This window comes from Dreissena polymorpha, chromosome 2 (assembly GCF_020536995.1).
Source record: "Dreissena polymorpha isolate Duluth1 chromosome 2, UMN_Dpol_1.0, whole genome shotgun sequence".
NCBI lineage: Eukaryota > Metazoa > Mollusca > Bivalvia > Myida > Dreissenidae > Dreissena > Dreissena polymorpha.
The window spans coordinates 106,082,375-106,099,087 of record NC_068356.1 but is presented as its reverse complement, the minus strand read 5'-3'; the positions used below and the strand labels follow the sequence as shown (position 1 = coordinate 106,099,087).

Sequence of the window (16,713 nt, the reverse complement as noted above, 5' to 3'; positions counted from 1 at the left end):
TTGTTAATTTTCCGATATCTTGATCCGAAAAAGAATTATTGAGTTTAAATGGTAAAATTCGATAAGAATGCTGCACACTTTTAACAGAAGCTCAAAATCCAGTATACCTTAAATTCCAGTGAAATAAAACAATCAGATAGTCCAATCGATGTGATTTTGTCTACCTGAACCCGATTCCGGTGCTACTTTTCCGATATACTGAACCGTTAAAGAATTATTGATGTTAAATGGTGCCGTTCGATAAGAATGCAGCAACCTTTTAAAGTAACATTACTACTCAAAATCAACGAAAATTTCGTACACTTTTTCGTAAAATAAACTTAAGCAATTAAAAATCAGTGTTCCTTGTGGCAATTGCCGAAATTTCAGCGCCATGTATGGTAAAATAGATGGCTGTAGATACCAAAATGCTCGTTTTTATTATTGTTTTGCATATTTAATTCCATTTTTATTTCCCGCAACGATATCTATTCATACGACACATGAACACTAACATGGTGTTCGTGTGTCGTATGAATAGATATATTCGCGGGAATAATCCCTTAATAGAAAAGAATACATTTTAAATAGATGCATACTAATCACTAATTTAGTCACTCAGACAGTCACTCATTCAATCACTCACTCCCTCACTTACAGTCAGTCACTCAATCACACAGTCACTCACTCAGTCCATCAGTCATTTAGTTTCTCGGATCAAGATGTTGGTATTAATTATCGGATACAGTTAGCCCTTAAATAATAGCGTAAGTTCGTTCGCACTTTTCTACAATCTGGCAGACAAAATACGGAATACGTTCCCGTGTGTTCACAGATTTGGGAGCGTAGACCGTCCAAACCAGAATGGAGAAAGAATCTACGTGTGACCTCAAATGGATTTTTTCCCTGTTTTTAGCATAGGTGCGTTAACGCACCTATGCTTATGGTATATACCACATTTCGAAAATCCACATCGGTCGGTTGCCCTTAATGAAGCCTTACCTGATCAAAAATCAGACGAAATATCTATTTAATTTAGTATATGGTCATTCTTACATTTTTTTTTGGAAACGTTTTTCTAACGTTTTCTTCCAAGAATATTGCTGACACCGTTTTTAGTGAATTTTTCTAAGACCGTTTTATGTTAAAAAATCTTCTTATAACCTAAAACAAATTTCGTTCGTAAAACAATTCTATCTGCACTATAAATCTCAATCTCCTACGCAGTGGCCTCCCTTATACTAGAAGTTACTGACCGGGCGAAGCAAGGGAAGTAACTGCTGTGAGGAGTTTCTATAAAAATCTGCATTCAGAAATCTGTATTCATAACTCAATCTGTTGTGCACGTCTGCATCTAACGCTTACCACAAGTTTTACGACAAATTCTTGACGCAGACGAATAGGGTAGCGTCTATTTTCATTTGTGAAAAGAATAATTCGATACAGATCTGTCCGTGCTTAAATTTTGAAAGGCTTGGGTAATTATTGTTCATAAGCGTTTCAAACACTGATGTAAATGGAAAGATTATCTATTTAAATAGTCGGTAATTGTTTAAAATTGTTGATTTGAGAAATTCGCGGATGGCGATATCGAACTACATTATACCACGTGACGCCATTCTTCCCTGTATCTTGCACCTATGCTTTTAACGCCATCGGCGCTCTCGTTAATGTATTGTTGTGACGGAACTTTGATAGTTGAATGCGAAATGCTCTGCGGATATTACAAAATAAGAAATTTTTATAAGGTTCTTTAAGAAATTTCTTTTTTTCTTATATCTGTTCTAAGAGATATAATCATGAATGAACGGAAGATTTGTTGGATTTGCTTAAATAATAATATGCCTTCGTTTTTTTGTGTTGTTATGTAATATTTTTTACGATAGTGACATTTTTTATGTTTTCATCGCTCAAATGATGTCATCTTCTACACAGTATCGTTGACTTGTTTATTATCAGCGAAATTAGATATGTGGTTACTGGTAGCAAATTAATTATTGTTCATACATTGTTAATACAAATATTATTACAGTAGTACAGAACATAAACTTGTTTGCCCTATGTCAATTTGTTATTCTATATTTTATTATACTTTTATTTACAACATTTTTAAAACTCCAACACAGGAAAAGTGATGCATCTCCTAATATTTTGTTTAGTCGACAATGCTGCTAATTTACCTCATGCACTCATATGTGATGGGGTCCACTATTGTCCAAATCCAGAAAATTCCAGAAAATGTCATGGAGTTAAACCAACTTTGCTTATATTTCTGCAGTACATTTAAGGTAATCCCCCATATAAAATGCATGCTTTATTTGACATCAGTCATCAGGAATGATGATTTTGATATCCTGAACAAAACTTTACTTGTTCACAAATGTTTCGATCATCATTAATTGTTTCCCATAATTATTTAAACTATTCTTGTGCAATCGGACACTTAAAATATCTGTCGATGTCGTTGTAATTTAGTAACAAGTATTTTGAGTTAACACATTTCCGAACCATTGCTGTAACATAAGATCAATTTTTGTCCAAAATAAATTTTTGTATTGGTACCACACTTGTAAAATAATAAAAAAAAGACCTATACTTGTGTGTGTTGTTTTAAACTTATAAATGATTCTCGCTCTAGGAAAACGGGCTTTAATGCGTGTGCATGAAGTGTCATCTCCGATACGCATGTGCACTCCGCACTGCTTATCAGAGACTTCACTTTCCGCTTTTATGGTATATCTCATTTAAAGAAAGTATCTTCTTAAAGAAAACCAGTTTAGTCCCTAATTTGCATGTGCGAAGCTTATCGCAAATTAAGTCCCGTTTTCTTATTGCGAGGCTCGGATAATTTAATAAAGACGCTCAGATTATATTGAAAAACTAACTTTACTTTTTAGCTATCCTGTACATTGCATTTGATGTTTATCATATCTGAATACCAGAGAAAGGCTTATTCCGGATTTCGTTAGACTTGAAAAATAATACCGATCTACAAACAATACCGACATTTTATGCATAAATGGTAGTTAAACTCAAATAATAACTATTGATATCCTCAGTGATTTTGGAACGATTATACGTTTGCTAGCATTGTTTCTACCAAAACAAATAAACTGGCTTTTCCTAAGTTCCTTCCGTGATAAGTATTGCATGCGGATACATTGAATGCTTTGCTCTCGTATAATGGTGGTGCCCGCCACAGGTGTAGGGCGCGTTGCCGAGTCCCTTAAACACTATAATGTCATAAACATTTTTCATCACTTTTACCAAAAAAATCATTAATATATATGAGCTATTGTATCATAATTTTGTTGTCGAAGTGATGAAAAATAAGTTGTTAAAAGACATATTGATAGTGTCTGTGACTTGGCCACGCGCCCAACATCTGTGGTGTCCGCCATGCGATCACCTAAGCCTAGTTCTGGGATAACTGGACTATATGTGCGTCTGTGCGCGTAATTGCACACGCTTATCTGGGACGACAATCTCCGCGAAAACTTTATTTCCATAACACGGAAAGTGACATCTGATAAGCCTGTGCGGATCGCACAGACTAACACTACGCACATACAATAGGCCCAGATGTCGAAAACTGAGGCTTTGGTGAATCACCAATCACTAATTTTGAAAGTTCGAGTGATCGTTCTAAAGACATATTTCGTACTGGTTCTATCCAGAAAACGGACTCTAGGAACAAAGTGAGGCTTTCGCCTGATAACATCTGAGCGCATTGAATAGAATGTGCCTTTTTTGAGAAAAATGGGCATAATGCATGCACATTAAGTGTCGTCCCAGATTAGCCTGTGCAATCCGCACAGGCCAATCTGTTGCATGCACATTAAGTGTCGTCCCAGATTAGCCTGTGCAATCCGCACAGGCTAATCTGGGACGACACCTTCCGCCTAAACTAGATTTTGGGTAAAAAGGGACTTCCTTAGGGAATTGACAGTAGACAGTTGACAGTCAGCAGTAGACAGTCGACAGTTAGCAGTTGGTGGTAGACAGTAGGCTGTCGTTTATGGAATTCCGTAATAAGATCATGCATGCGTTGTTTTGTAAAAAAAAAAGCAACCAACTCTTTCCGCGTATAGTTACCAAACGCTCTCTGAGTTTTCCGGTCATTAATCAAACGAAGGAAGTTGTCGACAGCGTTAAATTATTAAAATGTGAATTTTAATTTTTATGATTCCGCCGAGCTGTCATGAAAATGGTTTAAGCCTCGCTCTGAGAAAACCGGCCTTAACCCTTTGCATGCTGGGAAATTTGTCGTCTGCTAAAATGTCTTCTGCTGAATTTCTAAAATTAGCATTTTCTTCGATTTTTTTCATAGAATATTATCAGAATAGCAAACAGTTTGGATCTTGATGAGACGCCACGTTCTGGATCCAAACTGTTTGCAAAGGCCTTCAAAATTCGGTTCCCGCACTGAAAGGGTTAATGTATGTAAGTTAAATGATTGTCTCAGATGATTAGCCTGTGCAGTCTGCATTAATTAAAGTTAATTAAAGTTCAAGTGTGCCAACGTTTTCACTAAAAGTATCAGGATGCTATTCAAACAATTGTTAGGCACTGAAGGGTGTTCATTTATTTGTGTATAGTATATCGGGTCTGTATTTTTGTCTTGTGTCCACATGGAACATCAGAAAATAATAAACTTAGCAATAAACTACGATCATTTATTCAATTAACACGACACCTTTTTTCAAAAAAGCTCAAAAATCCTTACTTGGACAAAAGTGTGCACATCTGAAAACTGATAGTTCTAGTTGTAATTTCCATATTCCTTTATACGTACTACCTTTGGCGACGATGACCATTCGATCAATACTTTTTTTTTATGATTAACGCCCCTAGTGCTGAGTTCGCGCCCGGAAACTCCCGACCGCTAGGTGGACACCACGCCACCGCGATACTTGGTAATTAATTATTATCAAAAACAGGCCCATCAAACCGGGCCAGCTGTAATATATACATGGATGCAGTTTATGCTTCAAAAGTAGCCACTTTTCATGTCAGTCTATTGTTTGTAAGAATCACTAAACACGTAACTTAGACTAACTAAACACGTTTTTAGACTGTATCTTCGAAATAGTAAATCATAAATAAATATTTATAATTAAATACCTGCTGAAATTTGAGAACGTAAACGATTTAAAATAAACGCTGTGAACATTACAAGGAATCTTACATGTAGGCCTCATGTGTGAGAGGATTAATCAGGGATAAAATAAATGGAGTTCAAAGGATCTAACATTTTGATGAGGACGTCATGGTATCTTGGACATTTGGCACTTTCATATATTTATTTAGTAGATACTGAAAATGCTGAATGTGCTAATTGCAACATCAAAGACGAGCAGGTGAGATTTTTACAGCTTTATTTTTCTTGACATAATGTTGTATGTTTTCCATTTAATTTATATGGTGCTCTAGTCTTATTTATAAGACGCGCAAAGAATTTAGAGATACTTTTTATATGGGCTAAATTCTTTGCTTTAAATATTACTCATATAAAAAGTAGCTTAATATTTAAGAGCGTCAAAAATTTGGACTAATGGCGCTCAATTTTAGCTCGGCTGTTTTTGGGGAAAACCCTAGGTATTGTCATAGAAAGCTCGTCGTCAGACGTCCGCGTCGTACTAAAACCTTTACATCGGCTCTAAAATCAAAGTGCTTCCACCTATAACATTGAAACCTCACATGTATATGCACCTTGATGATTTCAACACACCCCACCCATTTTGGGGTCAATCGGTCAAAGATCAAGGTCACTAACCTCTAAAAGTTCTTTTAATAAATTTCATTTATTCAAAACTGCACCGCAGCCTAGCTTGGCACCCATAATGTGATGCTCTTGTTTATATATAATTTTAAAAATGTATTAATAACCAGAATAGTTGATGCATGCATAAATAAAAAGATACAGCAATGAACAGTGTGTTTTAATTTTTAATAAATATGCTTTGATTGCGTATATGCAAAACAATGAAGTCCATATATTGTTAACTGATTTTTAAAATGTTGAATGTCACACATTACGTACCAGTCCGTTTATGTAATGACACTTTATGTACCACTATCTGACACTTTATGTACCATATTTATAATATAAAGAGATAACTAATTTAATATGAATGTGTGTTATTGATGAAATGTATTTTGTGTGATAGTATTTATGAATTTAGACTTATAGATCTATATTGGCCATAGATTTTATATTTTGTCAGATTGTCTAAGTGTCACTGAGTGTCTTAGTTTAATTTATTAGCCCAAGTACATGTAGTACTTAATAAATGATTTATTAGTCTTACCTGAAATAGAAGTAAATTATAAAAATTCATTTGTCTCTAATCTTATCCTTACTAAGGATTATAAAGTCTAAAATGATTGTATTATATTGTATAATTGAAATGTGATACTTTGAAGAGAAGAGAGAATGACCTTAATGTTCAAATTGTAAAAAAATCAAATTATTTCCTTCTTTAGACTTTAATCATGTTTAGAGAATGACCTTAATTCATTAGGACTGCTATGAATGTATGGACAATAACACCTATAGTTTATGTAGGTGGTACGTAAAGTTTCAAAGTACCGGTAGTACATAAAAGGTCTGGTACATGTACATAAGGTGTTACACCCTATAATGTTCATGGTATCAGTGTTTCAATATAGTAGTGTTTCTTATTATGTATTGCTTAGATTGTTTTGTTTCAAATTTCAAATTTGCATTTATTTTAAAGCATTTTCAGTCATTTTGTGAATTCCATGTTTTTTGTAATAAGGTGAATTATGTTGTACATGGCATCAAATATTAATTCATGGTCGCTATGGTGTAGAGAATGATGTCCGCTGGACGTGGGTTCGATCAATACTCTGGGAGTTCTCATTATCGTCTCCATGGACAACAAGTTCTGGTGTACCAAGTAGTAGTAGTAGTAGTAGTAGTAGTAGTGGTGGTGGTTGTGGTGGTTGTGGTGGTGGTGGTGGGAGTAGTAGTAGTTGTAGTAGTAGTAGTAGAAGTAGTAGTAGTAGTAGTAGTAGTAGTAGTAGTAGTAGTAGTAGTAGTAGTAGTAGAAGACTAGTACTGTAGTATTACAAGTAAGATCAGTAGTAGTACCGGTAGTCGTAGTTGTTGTTCTTGTTGTAGTAGTAGATAATTAATTAATTAGTCGTCGTAGTAGTAGTAGTAAGAGTTGTAATGGTTGTGTTTGTATTTGTATTTAATTCTGATAATACAACACAATGATGCTGCTGCTAACGATGATGATGATGAATATGATAATGCTGCTGCTGATTGTGATGATGATTATATGATGGGACTTTGGTATTATAAAATTTGTGAGGTTCAAACACAAAACCTGTTGGATAATAAAACTTCTCATTTTATGACAAAAGAGCTAGATTGTAGAGTAAAAAATAAGTATAAAATTCCCTAATAGGAAAGCTACCATTAAAGGACCATGACTTGTGGGCTTCATCAAAAGCAATGCATGAAACATTTATTTCTCTTTCAAATGCACTCAATATTGAGTTTAGTGCTTACATTACCCCCCCCCACCCCACAATAAATTTATAATGGTTTGGTTGAAGTATAATCTTGATTTATTATCAAAATGATTATTTTGCTTATGTAATCTTATGTAATTAACTTTTTATATGAAGCAGCTTGTTTGTTGTTTTCTTTGGATTAATCATTCATTATTTTTGTTAAACTGTTTAAGGAGTGCATGTAAATCATTAGTAAGACGTGCATGTTGGTGTACTAGAGGAATACTAGAGGAATACATGGGATATTATCAAAATCTTACACATGTTGTTTTTAATATAATTAAATAGGATCAATTGATGAATTAATTCAGTTTGAGTCAACTTGGGCTGGGTTGTAGAACTATAGTTATTTGTTGTTTTTAATCCAATTAAATAGGGTACTATGTAACTGTCAAAGAAAATATGCATTCATACGCATACAAGCCAAGTTTTGGATGTCACTGATATTTTCAATTTTACTAGAACCAAATTAAGACTAATTAAAACAGAATTGGACTTTCCTGGCAAAGTATTTATTATTAATAATATAATAAGCTAATGTAATCAAAACATATTGATATTTTAATAATTTAACTCAATGATATTAAAAATATTTAAATTTGCCCCAAAAAACTAGGGCAGGTAGATAGGAAGGATTTTTTTGGAAAACCAGCAGTGTTGTCAGTGACAGTGTAAAATATTTGTAAAGCTTCTTCAATTTCAGTTTTACATTTTATGACCTGCAACATATTCTATGCTACTTTATTTTACTATGGTAAGTCATTAAAGTGTTATTTATTTTTCAACTATATAATGTGCTAATCTCATATAATGAATTACTACCCCATTTAAAGATGACACCTAATCTAAATTCATTAATACAATAGTTATAATTGTTTTATTGTAACATACTATTCCACTAAAAAATGACCATCATAGAACATCAATGCTGTGCGTTTACTAAAATTTTCATTGATCTCAATTATTTAAAGAAAAAAATCTATCAGGCACTTATAAAAAAAATATATAATTAGTGTGTCAAAATTTAACAAACTGAACAAGTCAATTTGAACTTCTCTTGCAATGCAAATGGAGCCACTTGAAATACCAAATTGTTCCCATACTAGTCGGCAATATAGCTATGACATTGTGTCTATTTATAACATGCATCAGATACACCTTCTGAAACTTTAAAGCAGTTTTGAAAACGCTATTTCATTGCAAACTTTCGTCAATAAAGGATACATGTTGTTATACAACCGAAAGTGAAAGTACAGTTTTAAAAAAATGAATAAAGAGCGAAATTGTTGAAAACTTACGAAAATTTTTATTGATACTAACATAAGACCGTAAGACTGAACAAAATTATACTTAACTTTTAAATCATAACATGAAAGTTTACTTATAAAGCAAATTCGTCATTCATCCGCGGACTTCTTTGTGTCGTAGTCATAAATGCCTCCAAATGGAGGTGCGTGATGCGTCTAAGTATAGAGGTGATAATAACGTAGTGACGTCACCATCTATGTATAGAATGAGTGCCAAGTTTATAGCAAGTCTCTCAAACTTCCATCGAAGTTACATAAGCGCGGAACCAGACATGGATAGAAAGGTAGGTTACATTACACTAGAATTTTGCGCGGTTAGTTGAAACATATATTTCAGCTCTGTTAAATCGAGAGCCTTAGACTTACTAAGACACTTTCGAGTCCGTTTTCTTTGTGCATCCAGTACATGATGCCTTTGAGTCGATTTAAATAAAACTTCCTGAATTGGAATTGAAGCTACGAACCCCTGATCGCTAGGTGGATATCAACCTTTGCGCATAGATTTGACTTGAACCAGCATAGCTGGATAAAATCCCTGCCATCATAACCAACCACGTGATGATAGCCGAATAACGTGGCACAATAATTTCCCCGTTGTTATTTTTAGTGTTTTTTTTTAATTAATTTAATTTTCTTTTATTATAAACCTTATTTTTTGCACTATTTTCAAAAGAAAATGATACAAACTTTCATAATATTTGTTAATACTTACAAAAATCCTCCCAAATCTGGTTGGAGTTTTTCATGATGGCAGATATTGTATGTGAGAGCATGGAACGACAACTATGCGTGGAGTTTGGGTGGAAATATCATTCGCACTGTTGTATAGCAAGTTTCAAAGAACCCAAAACAAATTACATAAACGCGAAATCGGACATAGGAATACTTGAAGCTTATGTTCGTATACGTTCTAAAAAAATATATTATATTCTCCAATCTAATGTATTAAGAGGGTATGAAAACAATATAAATATAAATAATGGAAAATAATTGTGTCATATGTATCGGGATCACTGTCGTATAGATTCTGTGCATGTTGTGTAATTGCATAGTCACTTATTCATGTATCTTTAGCTGAAGGGTTAAAACTGTTGGAAAAAGTTCAAAACGTTCTTCAATCATTCATAAAGCTGATTAATTCCAGTGTACTGAAATGTATTGCTGCTGTGTGTCTTTAGGTCCATTACACACTTGCATATTATTATAAATCAATCTTCAACGGTATCATTGAGATGGTCTGTCTTTCATATTTTCAAGAGGGGGTTTACCTTAATCCATGTACGTTTAGTGTCTTCCGAGATAAGCCTGTGCAGTCCGCATAGGCTGATCAGGAACGAAGCTTTCCGCCTTAACTGGATTTCCTCTAAGCAGAGAAGTCCTTTAAACGAAAAATTCAAGAAAAGCAGAAAACGTTGTCCTTGACTGTAAACTACATAGTCCAATCTGGGACTACACGCAGATGCGAATTTGCAAAATAATCTAACGTTATATTTTGCGTTTACTGTTATTCAACAGCCACGCACTGCCATCTTTCACGTAATATCAAGCGTACATGGGCGCTATGTTCGATGGCAGTCGAGTGTTCTACACCGAGAATCGCTACAATACGACCTTCACCTTTGTACATTTGGACCCTACCAATATCACAGGTAGATTTGTATTACCAGGGATTACAGTAGATTCTGAAAACCAGTAGTCAACATGACCCAAGGCTTCAAAATATAAGGGGTTAAAAAGAAAATATTTGGGGTCAAAATACTCAAGTATATTGAATCTTGTTCCTTTATGAGTGTTTACTATTTTGTAAAATCTTATAAGTATCGTGTTAAAATGCATTATTTGTAGCATAACGGATAAGTTCTTGTCCTTTAAAAAGTTGGATTATGGAAAACAAATGTGTCAAAATGACGCAAGGCTATTGATTTACTGGAGTCAAAAATGAGAAAATTGCAATTGGATAGCATCAAAACGCAGTATTCTGCTTCACTTGAAATAATTACTTTAAAACGGTAACCTATACAGGAATTTGATATCAAACTTAGTTTTCAACGTAAACGATTTTTGGTTTCGTCTTTATAAAACTATTGCTTGTTTTCACTTCATGAAGTATTAAGAAAAAAAAAAACACTGGTGGTTATAAAGTCAATAAAGGTTATGCGTATGGTGTATAATATTGTTTTTTTGTTTTAGATATAAACTTTCACAGTAATTTCTTCGGTTGGTATTCACTTAACGAAGAACGTGGTTTATATTGCAGTTCTTATTTCATAAATAACTAACACTATGCACACTATTTCACAGAAATTGCTTCGGTTGATATTGGCTACACGAATCTCAGACGGTCTTTCGACCTGGTGCGTGACGGCATCGCGTGCAGTAACGGCATTATCTACGTCATCGACGGCTTCCTGAACTTCCCGCTGAATGACGCTCACTTTGAGTTGACGCATCAACCGGATGTTAGGTATTCACAACAGTATTCAGCTAGCGATCTCATGCATTCAACCGAAGCATTGATGACGTCATGTTCATCATCGTCAAACAATTATCTTTATCATATCAAATATCATTATCATCAGCTGAAAGATCATATTCGTCAGGGAAATAAGATACTCATCCCACCACTACTACTACTACTAATCATTATAATCATCACTCCTATTAAAGGGGCCTTTTCACAGATTTTGTCATGTATTGATGTTTGCCATTAAATGCTTTATATTGATAAATGTAAACATTGTATATAAAATCTCTAATAAAAACAAGACAACATTTCAACTGGACTCGAACCACTGACCCCTGGAGTAAAAGTCTATCGCTAAGACCACTCGGCCATCCGTTCTCATGCTATTTATATAAGTAATCCTCGTACAAAGACCTAAAGATTACAAAGACCTATAGATTACCTATAAATCTATAGGTCTTTGCCTCGTAGAGCCACACAATTTAACGACGACAACAAAACTTTCCAAATTATTAAATCGTTTCGCGTTGTAACGCTTTATAATTTTCAGGTTTTTAAATCGTCAAAAAATGCATATAATATTTTAGAGCATGGTAAATGTTCAGTATAACTGTTTCCTTATAAATATCATAACTACGACGAAAATTTGCGAAATCTGAAACATTGTTTTTAATTTTGTCAATTTATCAAAACGTGAAAAGAACTCTTTAACACCATCCGCATCCATAATCTAAGGTATCCAAACTATTATACGTTTCTTGCATTTTGATGACATTAGGTAGCATCATCGTTACTATCATTATACAATAATATCATGTTGTTTCTGTTTGCGCCCGACCTTGTGATAACGGGGTTTAAGAGCGTAAAATGTCGTCGCATATTAGCCTGTGCGAACTGCAGGGACGACACTTTCCGCCTAAACTTGATTCTCGTTAAGAAGAGACGTTAAACGAAAAAAACCATAAAAGCGGAAAGTTTCCTCCTTGGTAAGCACATGCGGACTGCACAAGCTAATTTGGGACGATGTTTTACGCACATGCATTAAGACCCGTTTTTCCGAAATTTGGGTTCATTTATATTTGTATTACAGTCTTGGAAGCGATCAGCTGCTGAAGCTTACACCGAGCGACTCCGGTATCGATCTGACGTCATTGAAGACCATGTACACGGTGTTCGTTCCCTCGGACTCTTCGCTGGACCCGCAGCATCTCAGTAGGCCGGAACTGGAGTACATAAACGCCAACCTCACCAAGGACGCGAAGATGGCAGTACAGCCATTTGTTTTTCTTCTTTATAACGTACCCGTAATAGGAACTTTCTCAATTGATGACAATTTGCACAAATACCCAATGCCAAAAAGTTTCCTTCTACAAAACAAATACATTGTAAATAAATAAATACGTCAATGTCATTCCAAACGCAAAACATCTGCAAGAAAACAGATACAATTAGCACTTAAATTGAACATTTCAGCAACAAGAACATGTACAATTATTATTATTTTTTTATGGGTTTTTCCAATTAAGTACCAAGCAATAAAGACGACCCATAATTCCAAAACTAAAGATTTCACGCTGCGAATTTTTCCAATTTTAGGTTTTTGTAACGATAATTTTTTCTTATTAGCTAAAAAAGCGTTGCGGTGAGAGTGTATCGCAATGCGAGGGGCGTCACGCGAGAATGGGTCTTATGACGTATGCGGCCAGCGTAGCTTCAGGCAAACTGCGATCGTCACAAAGGGCAGAAGACCCATTTTAGCACGACGCGGGCTCATACTTTAAAAATGAAAATTTCAGAAATAATTTCAGGAGAGTAATAGCTGTAACAGTCAGCTTGTATAATAGTACGAAAATGATAATTTATAAAATAAAACACTTGTTAAATGATTACCGATGAGAACCTGTTGGATCATGTTAATCAGAAATGTTTGGTATATGGTATTATCTTACCATTCAAGCGCAATATTATCTCTGACAATACAGCACCAAAATGCTAAGCTATGAAGAAAAACTTAGTTGGTATGAGCTTTTATTGGCCGATTATTTACTAATACCCAATCTAACATGACCTGAAACTAGACATGACCTTACCTGCCACTAGATTAAACACTAGACCTAACACTTGACCTGACATTAGACCTGACACTTGACCTGACACTATACACAGCACCTGATCTTACACTGGACCTTGCACTATACAATCCGGTAGACCTAGCACAAGACCGGATGCTTAACATGATAAAAAACTTAACACAAGACCTGACACTTAACCTGACATTAGATTTTGCATTTGAATAATGGACCATATTACACTTCAAACATGTTTCATACAGCTTTTATTGCCTATTGCCAACATACACAATATTTCACCGTGATTCACTATATCGTTTTTCAATATGAATAGATTTAAACCAATACGCGCTTTTTTCATCGCATCATAATGAAAAGCTGTCGAATAGTTTAAGTGTATGTCATTAAAGACATATGTAACATATAAAGGACGTATACCTTAAACAACATATTATGTGTTTACATGTTGTTTTTGTTGTATTGTTTGACTAGATCGTTCGCCGCCATATCGTCCCCAACCAAAAGGTGGATTACGACAGCATCATCGACGGGTCCTTCGGCGCCTACGCAGGCAGCATAAATATCACAGTGATAGCTAGAACTGACGGTGAGTTGTCCTATATAACATGTATAACTAGAACTGACGGTACGTTGACTTTATATGCCATCGATACATGTAGCTAGATCTAACAGTCACTGACCATATCCCAGTGATAGCTAGAACTGACGTTGAGTGACCATAGCCCAGTGAAAACTAGAACTGACAGTAAGTTGACTTTATATCACATCGATAGCTAAAACTGTCGGTGAGTTGTCTTTATATCACATCGATAGCTAGAACTGACAGTGAGTTGTCTTTATATCACATCGATACATGTAGCTAGAACTGACAGTCGCTTTATAACTGATGGTGGGTGACCATATCATAGTGATAGCTAGAACTGACGGTGAGTGACCATATCACAATGATAGCTAGAACTGACGGTGAGTGACCATATCCCAATGATTGCTAGAACTGACGTTGAGTGACCATATCCCAGTGATTGCTAGAACTGACGGTGGTTGACCAAATCACAGTCATAGCTAAATCTGACGTTGAGTGACCATATCATAGTGATAGTTAGAACTGATTGTGAGTGATCAAATCGCAGTGATTGCTAGAACTGACGGTGAGTGACCATATCACAGTGATAGCGAGAACTGACGGTGATTGACCCTATCACCGTGATATATAGAACTGCTGGTGATTGACCATATCACATGGATAGCAAGAACTGACGGTGAGTGACCATATCCTAGTGATTGCTAGAACTGACGATGAGTCATTATATCGCAATGATAGCTAGAACTGACGTTGAGTGACCATATCACAGTGATAGTTAGAACTGATTGTGAGTGACCATATCCCAGTGATTGCTAGAACCGACGATAAGTGACCCTATCACAGTGATATGTACAACTGATGGTAATTGACCATATCACAGTGATAGCAAGAACTGACGTTGAGTGACCATATCACAGTGATAGCCAGAACTTACGGTGAGCGACCATACCACAGTGATTGCTCGAACTGACCGTGAGTGACCACATTCCAGTGATTGCTATAACTGACCATGAGTGCCCATTGCTCAGTGATTGCTAGAACTGACGGTGAGTTACCATATCCCAGTGATTGCTGGAACTGACGATGAGTCACCATATCACAATGATAGCTAAACTGACCATGAGTGACCGTATCACAGTGATAGCTTGAACTGACAGCTGCCAGGCTTATTGATCGTCGCATGGCATTACATTGATCCACCATTCTGGAAGAGCATACTTAGTACCTATATCCATAATTACTTTATTTCTTTCATTCTTTTAAATTCTTTATAAAATTTATTTCTTTTACTTTAAGAAGACTTATAATAAAACATTCTATATTTGAAAACTTAATAATTTATTTGTGAACATAAAACTCATTAATTAAAAAAAGGAAATCGAACAAACCTATTTTTGGTGGTTTTATATCCGCATATACAATCGCCCCCTTGGTGCAAAAAGGTGCCATTGAACTAAGAAGGCATATGGTTCCTTTTAGCACCAATGGCGCGAAATGTTATATCGGATATACGATTTATTTAAAGCTATTTACTTTCAGGGTTTTATCTCCGTTGGGATGACATCGAAGCCAAGATCGTCAAACCAAACATTTTAGCCATTAACGCAATAATACACGTGGTGGATCGGTTCCTCATGACGTCACCATACCAGACCACCACACTTCCGCCAACGACGTCGACGACTACTCAAAAACCTGTATCATCCGGTCATACTATACACGGCTCAGTTCACGCCCATTATGCCTTATTTATTATTTATTTCGCGTATTTCATTTGTTTCGTGTTTTCACAAGTTGTCAAGTATTTGAATGTTTGTAGATGATGCAAGTGAAATATTTCATGAATTGTTTCGTTTTTTTTCTTTGAAATACGTTGTGTTCTATTTTTATTGTATACAACGCAACAACATTTGAGGTCATGATGCATACTTGATTATGTATTATACTTTGAATTGTTCACGCGCCCTTTATTTTAAGAAACGATTGATTGTTTATTTTTGTTTGCTTGTATTTTTTTTTTGCTGAACAAGTGATCTTAATGTGTGGCGATGAAACCGTCTTCCATCTTGAATAATTCGGGTTTTGTTTTATTACTTATATTGTTTGAAATAAACATGTGTTCAATTACTTAATTATGAGTAATGCATGAGTATCATGAATCATGTATTGTTTTCAGATTATTTTGTGTTTATTACATGCTTGACTGTTGTAACGATTTTAGTTATAGCATTTTAATACATGTACTATTAAACGATTTCAGGATTTTTGGCGTTCGCGAATTTCCAAACTAATTCCTCAAAAACCACTTCATTTACCTCTTATATATAAACAGTGTACCCCCAGTTTCTCACCTATACAAATCTCAAATAAAATACAATCTATTTTCTTCCTTATTGCAAATGAACAAAACAAGACTTAAATAATTTTCACTAAAAATTCTGTATTTTACAAAGCATCTGGGCAGTGCATCCTGCATAGAACATGACAAACATCCAAATGATATAATAATTAAACTAATACATATTGAGGGAAATATATGTTATCTACATAAAACACATCTCATTCAAACACATATACGCTATCCGCCTATTTTGTTTTTCTTCTCTAAGTTGACAAATAGCTAAATTATTATATTAATATATAAGTGAACCACGCTCTGTGAATACGGGGGTTAATGCATGTGCGTCAAGTGTCGTCCTAGATCAGCCTGTGCAATCTGCACAGTTTCATAAGGGTCGACAC

The 16,713-nt window shown here is 35.0% G+C and overlaps 1 protein-coding gene across 2 annotated transcripts in view; it reads left to right on the top strand.

Annotated features, from left to right (window-relative positions):
* The window catches only part of LOC127868387 (uncharacterized), a 33,391-nt gene extending 17,157 nt beyond the window's left edge, over positions 1-16,234 (top strand). Inside the window, exons 3-7 of one of the 2 annotated variants that reach the window (XM_052410127.1) lie at positions 10,350-10,483; positions 11,136-11,298; positions 12,389-12,566; positions 13,860-13,974; positions 15,511-16,234. In XM_052410127.1, the coding sequence (XP_052266087.1) occupies positions 10,387-10,483; positions 11,136-11,298; positions 12,389-12,566; positions 13,860-13,974; positions 15,511-15,794 (837 nt within the window). In that variant the 5' untranslated portion in view covers positions 10,350-10,386 and the 3' untranslated portion in view covers positions 15,795-16,234. Of the gene's footprint in view, positions 1-10,349; positions 10,484-11,135; positions 11,299-12,388; positions 12,603-13,859; positions 13,975-15,510 lie in introns of both variants that reach the window. The other variant, XM_052410126.1, reaches the window with a different exon arrangement.
* Positions 16,235-16,713: the final 479 nt, after the last annotated feature.